We start from the raw sequence: 6,000 nt of genomic DNA, 5'->3' as shown, positions 1-6,000 counted from the left end.
TTTCCAGGCAGCACTGCCTTGAAATCGACAGTGTGGTTACCAAAAGACCATATATCGTAACTTCAGCAATTTGTTTAAACGTTGTGCTCCTAAGCCTATGATGAATATTGAACCTGAAATGTTCAGTTCCCACTAGGTGCAGATCACATTTTGTGGACTCGCAAATCGAGAAATTGCTCTTGGTTGTCTTCAGATTACAGATGGTCCTTTACTAATTCCATAAGCCTATTTCATGTTCTTTTACCCTGTGCACTTCATGAACGTTCATGTTTTCATAGCCCACTCTCTCTGATTGTGACTGTGACCGTCACACACCATACTGTAGGTGGTGACACCACACTAGGCTACATTTTTTTCTTTTATGCTGTCTTTCATCATTACATACTGTCTTTATTGTGATAGGATTACACAGGGTTTTCATGGGGTTCAACAACTGAAGCCTTAGGCAATAACCTCCACCGTTATTGAACATACTCTGAATGTTTTATCCATTGTGCTCCACCTTACCATGGTCACGAAATTCACAGATAAGGCTACTCATACTGTCTTTTTTTTAACCACTACACCCCTGAAAGTTAGCACACAGCTGTGGCTGCATCTAATCAGGCATTATGAAATAAAAAGTAAGCCTTGTCTTATTTAGTCAAGGGTTAAACATTTATTGTTTGTGTACTCTCATATCTGAACTGCATACCAAAAGCAGTTGATAGTCAAAAAGTACTCAATACATTAACATCACACAAAAAAATTATATATATATATATATGTATATATATATATCAATACTTTTGCTTATGGAAGTTCAGACACGGTTTTACAGTGTACAGTAAGCATTTTTGACCAAAATTATATTTAAATATAAATATAAAAAGAAATCTTGCATCATAAACAAATAAATAGAATACGTTCAACTCAAATAGCCTACTAATGAGAACTGCTTGGCATGTACAGCACCTGGAACCAGGTAACACTTAACTGTTCGTCCTGAGTCCTTTCTAGGTCACTAGAATAAAATGAGGTCTTTAGCATGGGCAGACACACATGTCAGCATATTAAGTTTAGGCCTCGCCGTTATATTGTTGTCACTGACCGGTTGTATCTTAAGGATTGTGTGGCTTTCAGTGGCCTTATTGAATGAAGTCTTATTCACAGGATGAGTAAATAAAACCTTAATACTAAGTATATTGTTCCATGTCACAAAAATAAATAGTAATAAATATTACTGGGATGCTATTTCAAACAATTAATTTTTCAAACAAGGCTAATGATAGTACAAGTATATATCAAGATAGATATTTCAAGCATGTTGTAAAATACATATTTTGAAGGCACAGTAATTGTCTTTGGCAGGGCGAGTGATGTGCTGGCAGTCATAACAGGCACAAAAGAAAAAAGCTACACAGCATGTGAGATACTTGTCTCCCTGTAACTCTATATGAACACCTAAAAATAACTCCAGCCATGTAAACTGCCTTGGTGTGATTATTTGTTTTACCCTGTAAATAGACAATGACATTGATGGCTGCACACTCCATTAACTCTTAGAGTTGTAGTTCTGAACTGCATGTTGGTTGTACAGAAATTGCCATAGGCTATATACATCATCATTAAAACTTTTTGCAATAATAATTAGTACTATAATACAATAATAAATGTGATACTGCTTTAGGTAGGGGCTTCTCCATACTCAGGAAAATACATAAGATACGACAGATGCTACAAATTCAATTAGATCTGGCAACATCAATCAATGTACTGAGAAAGCCATCTGAAGCCTTCACCATAACCCTGTCTCTTCAGCACGCTGCACATAAACACCTCCATTGGCCTCAAGTTCAGTTCTTTCAAGTTCACCTTTCCCTGTAGAGACACAGACCATCAGTAACGTGAACACAATTTCCTTTCCTTTTGCATTAACTGTGTAATACTCATACTTTAGTTTGGTCAGACAACAATGGCATGTGGGCATCTAGAAAGCAGTAGCCACGTTTACATGGACACTTCTATTCCGATTAGAAACAGAACAACAGCTCAATTGGAATAAAAATGGTCACAAAAAGACCTCAATTGGAATGAAAATTCCTGATCCAATCAGAATTTGAATTGGAATGAAAGAGGTGGCGTAGTCCGCTATAGCCTCCCAATAAAAAGTAGATAACAAGCCTATTCCGATCAAAGATTCTACAGCGCTTGAAAGCACCTGATTGGAAAAGAACATACCCCATGTAAACAGACGGCACACATTTTTCAATCGGAATAGTTCAATTGGAATGACAAAAAAAAAACTGTCCATGTAAACGTGGCTACTGTAGTATATCATGATGTGACTTCTTACCTTTCCAGTTGTGTGGCCATAAAGGCCAAACATTCCTCTTAGTGCATCTTCACTTATAGCCTCTGGGCGGTCGATTTTATTCCCCAAAATGAGTATGGGGACATTTGAGATGGTCTCGTCCGTTAAGAGGGCCTGCCAATGTAGTGATGAGATCATTTACATTCGAGTAGGCCTACAGATTCCATATCATTCTACCACACACAGGATAACAAGATGATGATTCTTGTGAGCATTCTTGCCAAGAACTACTATCGTATAAGCAAAGAATGTGCAATGATTACAGGGTGCTGTTATTAGAAATAATAGCAAAATGAAAAATCTTACATCAAGTTCAATTTTAGCTTCAACTAGGCGCTCAAGGTCAGCACAGTCCACAAGATAGACAATTCCATTAATGGCTGGTAGGTAATTCTTCCAAACTCGTCTTGCTAGGGGACATAAATGTAGATTTTAAAAGAAAGAATCATATCCTAGAGAGTAAAGAAAGTAAAAAATGCTACCATTTCTCAGTTTTGTACATCCCCCCCATGAATCTATCCAATGTTCATATTCAATACACGTTACTTAACATTTAACAGTATCCTGTTCTGTGCCACCAATTGCACCACGACTCCCATGAAATTTGAGCATGAAATGTGCAACAGCAATAATTTGCCTGTTAATTATGGTTGCCTGGAAGGAGAAAGATGGTATAATCTTTGTCTGGATGTGTGTTTCTGTGTGTGTGTGTGTGTGTGTGTGTGTGTGTGTGTGTGTGTGTGTGTGTGTGTGTGTGTGTGTGTGTCCGCTCACATAATTTAAAAAGTACTGGTCCGATTTACTGGTCACCATATCTCAGTCGTCCTCTGATTTTATGGAAGCAAGATGGCATATAATCACATTATATCTCACATTATAATCTCATATCAAATGCATCTCAGTTGAAAAAGTTACGTGTCCATGAACTGGTAGTGAGTTTAAAAAAATACACAAATTAGCAAAAGGTTTTTAAAAAGATTGCCATTATGCAACACTGATAAGTGTCAACTCCCCATTTGGATGGATGAGCGTGGATGGGCGTTGCATTAATTTCATTCATGTTTCAGATATACACATACATAAGCGATATTAAATTCCTAGCATGATGGGTATAGGGATTTGCCTGCCACAGCGACAAATCAACAACCAAGCCTATTTACCATTCAAAACATAATCACCAACAAAGCAACCTTTGTGGGAGAAAACATCACCAACAGAACAGCCTGTGCGAGCATTTCACTGTGTGTGTGCACTTCCACTGGAATAACATCAAGTTACAGAAACATCCACACACACAGAGATCACGACCATATTTACCTTGTGCATGGCCACCCAGGTCAAATGTTGTGAATGTCATCCCAGCAATGGTCAACTCTTCTGAGGCTATGATAACAGTAAAATTAAGATAAAATACACTGATGTCCTTTAAGTTGTGTTTTTACTACGGTGGCGAGTGCAGAGACCACTTACTCGGATGTAGAGTTGGGACATGCTGGCCAAGTCGATCATCCTTAAGCATGTGCAATAATGTTGTTTTCCCTGCATTATCCAAACCAAGGAATACAAGTTTTCCCGTCTTTTTGTAGAGACCTAAATAATAAGAAATATGCAGTTACTGTCAATTTGTAAATATAACAAACAACTCCTGATGTTATTGCAAGTAATGCAAACTAAGAGGACAGACAAACATTCAGAACATGAATGTAGTACTGGTTTACCAAGCAACTGTAGAACATTGCTGAATCCTCTATAGAGCCAGTCAAGTATAAAAGACATTTCTGTTGCTGGTACCTGAAAAGAAACCCAAACAAACACATGTTTGTGCACCACTTGCTTACAGTGATGCAACACTCCAGATGAAATATAACTATTTGGCTAATGTAACAAATTTACAATGTATTTTGTCATGGATACTTGGCCTATGATTGGTCAGATTCCAAAGGACAGAAATTAATGGCGTTTTCAAAAAAACTTTAATGAAAAATGGCTTGTCATTTTATTTACAGCAAGAGATATGTCGCAATACAGAATGAACCAGAGGCTCAGGTTTAAAACTTTTTGCATGACTTGGCCTACGGATTATGCTCTGAGTAGGCCTTTGCTTCTTGATCACTGGTGTACTGCCCTAGTGTTTGTCGAAAGCAAATGGGAAAGATAATTTATAGCGCAGAGAGCGATTCACTTTCTTTGTGAATGATTACGTATGCCGGTGAACAGTCTCTCGCAACTGACTATTTTTATAGACAAGTTGTGGTTGCTTGACATTGGACACCGAGGGGATCTATAGCCTACACAGACACAACTGTCACTCAATAGCCAGAGAGTCCCTTGCTTTGGAAGAAGTCAATGTCACAAATACAGAAATATGTTCTCCTCTTTGATTTATCCAACTTAACAGTAGGCCTGCTGTTGAGCACCCGGTAGCATACACGAATCAAGAAAGTCAAAATAATTAAACTAGGCTTCAGAAAATTCACTGAAGTTAAAACTGTTGGCTTGAGGGCAGCTCTTTGCAGTTCGTTACAAATGATGTTATCTAAGACGGCATAGTGCAGTTCGTTTAGCAATAGTTCTGAAAACAAGACGTTGTCCATGCTGTTATAGTTGTGTGTAATTTACAGACAATACTGGAAACGGTGGAATAGAATTGAAAAATTTAAAATGACAAAATCACTGTATAAGGTCATTTGAGCGACTAAAATAAGTTAGACTGTTCGCATGGGAATCCGGAGGCTACTGAAATCTTAAATATAACGGTCTGGAGTGTGGTTCGTCTAGTTGAGCCTCTTCTTGCGACTAGTCTACAACTTTTATCAAAGGAAATAAACTTCGTTTCCGTAGCCTACCTGGATCTATCGGACTAACCAGAAAACACCGTCCGAAATTCAGTCAGCCTCTTCAGTCAAGTCCGAATTTGACGTTCAACCGGATCTGCGTAACAGGGAGGTCCAGACTGGGCGAAGTTGACGCGAGCCTGCACAAAAAGTTGCGAGTGGTGTAGGCTAAGTTATAATGAGCTTACAAACTTCAGGTATTCGTGTTTACGTTGTGAAATTACTCAGTGTTGTTACAGTGTTGCAAAAGCTGTATCCCAATGCATACGAGTTTTAGGTCTATGGTGGTGGTGGTATGAGAGACGGTTATTATTTCTGGCTGTCAGGCGCAGCAGTAGAATGATGTAGAATACGAGCCACGGGTTTTGTAAACAGTTTTGTGCGCGCTAAACTAGAATTCTCCAACACAGTCATATCTGTCAAAAGAATTCAATACGTTGCCTACACATTTGAAATACAAATAACGTTAAACTTCAAGCTGCTGTACTTGATCATTAGGCTTAATAGTAGCCTAAGTGAAAACTTTGAAAGGACCTTTAATATAATATAATTAATATATTTTAAAAAAACTTAAATCCTCTAGAATTTAACTGTACTGTGTTCAGAAATAGTTGTGCTCATAGGCTGTTTACCTAGCTTGCAGAATTTGTGAAATATTGGCCATGTTTTGGAAAATATGACAGAAATAGAAACCCTTTCTAGGAGTGGTCAGGGGAAGCTGTTTTATCATATAGGTCTACTTCTATGCCCTTTAAAAAATAATTACTGATATCACACAGATGAGCCTGATCAAAAGTTCACATAGGCTACGTC

At 38.0% G+C, this 6,000-nt stretch overlaps 1 protein-coding gene across 1 annotated transcript; it reads right to left on the bottom strand.

Moving 5' to 3' along the window:
- Window positions 1-768: 768 nt before the first annotated feature.
- Window positions 769-5,516, bottom strand: sar1ab (secretion associated, Ras related GTPase 1Ab). The gene is made up of 8 exons (XM_062520424.1): window positions 5,456-5,516; window positions 5,200-5,327; window positions 4,072-4,144; window positions 3,824-3,943; window positions 3,671-3,736; window positions 2,660-2,763; window positions 2,336-2,467; window positions 769-1,860 (listed from the first exon to the last, which is right to left on the bottom strand). The coding sequence occupies exons 3-8, from the start codon at window positions 4,127-4,129 to the stop codon at window positions 1,744-1,746; spliced, it is 597 nt and encodes a 198-aa protein (XP_062376408.1). The 5' UTR covers window positions 4,130-4,144; window positions 5,200-5,327; window positions 5,456-5,516; the 3' UTR covers window positions 769-1,743.
- Between the last annotated feature and the right edge of the window lie 484 nt (window positions 5,517-6,000).

The sequence above is a fragment of the Sardina pilchardus genome, chromosome 18 (genome assembly GCF_963854185.1).
Source record: "Sardina pilchardus chromosome 18, fSarPil1.1, whole genome shotgun sequence".
Lineage (NCBI taxonomy): Eukaryota > Metazoa > Chordata > Actinopteri > Clupeiformes > Clupeidae > Sardina > Sardina pilchardus.
The sequence above is the reverse complement of the archived record's forward strand: the minus strand, read 5'-3'. Positions and strand labels throughout refer to the sequence as shown.

What these genes read in the sequence shown, in the direction of transcription:
- sar1ab (XM_062520424.1), bottom strand. Translation starts at nt 4,129, where the DNA reads ATGTCTTTTATACTTGACTGGCTCTATAGAGGATTCAGCAATGTTCTA. An exon ending in TGTCCCAACTCTACATCCGA is followed by an intron (nt 3,737 to 3,823) that starts GTAAGTGGTCTC and finishes CTGTTATCATAG; the next exon opens with CCTCAGAAGAGTTGACCATT. An exon ending in CCTGGGTGGCCATGCACAAG is followed by an intron (nt 2,764 to 3,670) that starts GTAAATATGGTC and finishes TATGTCCCCTAG; the next exon opens with CAAGACGAGTTTGGAAGAAT.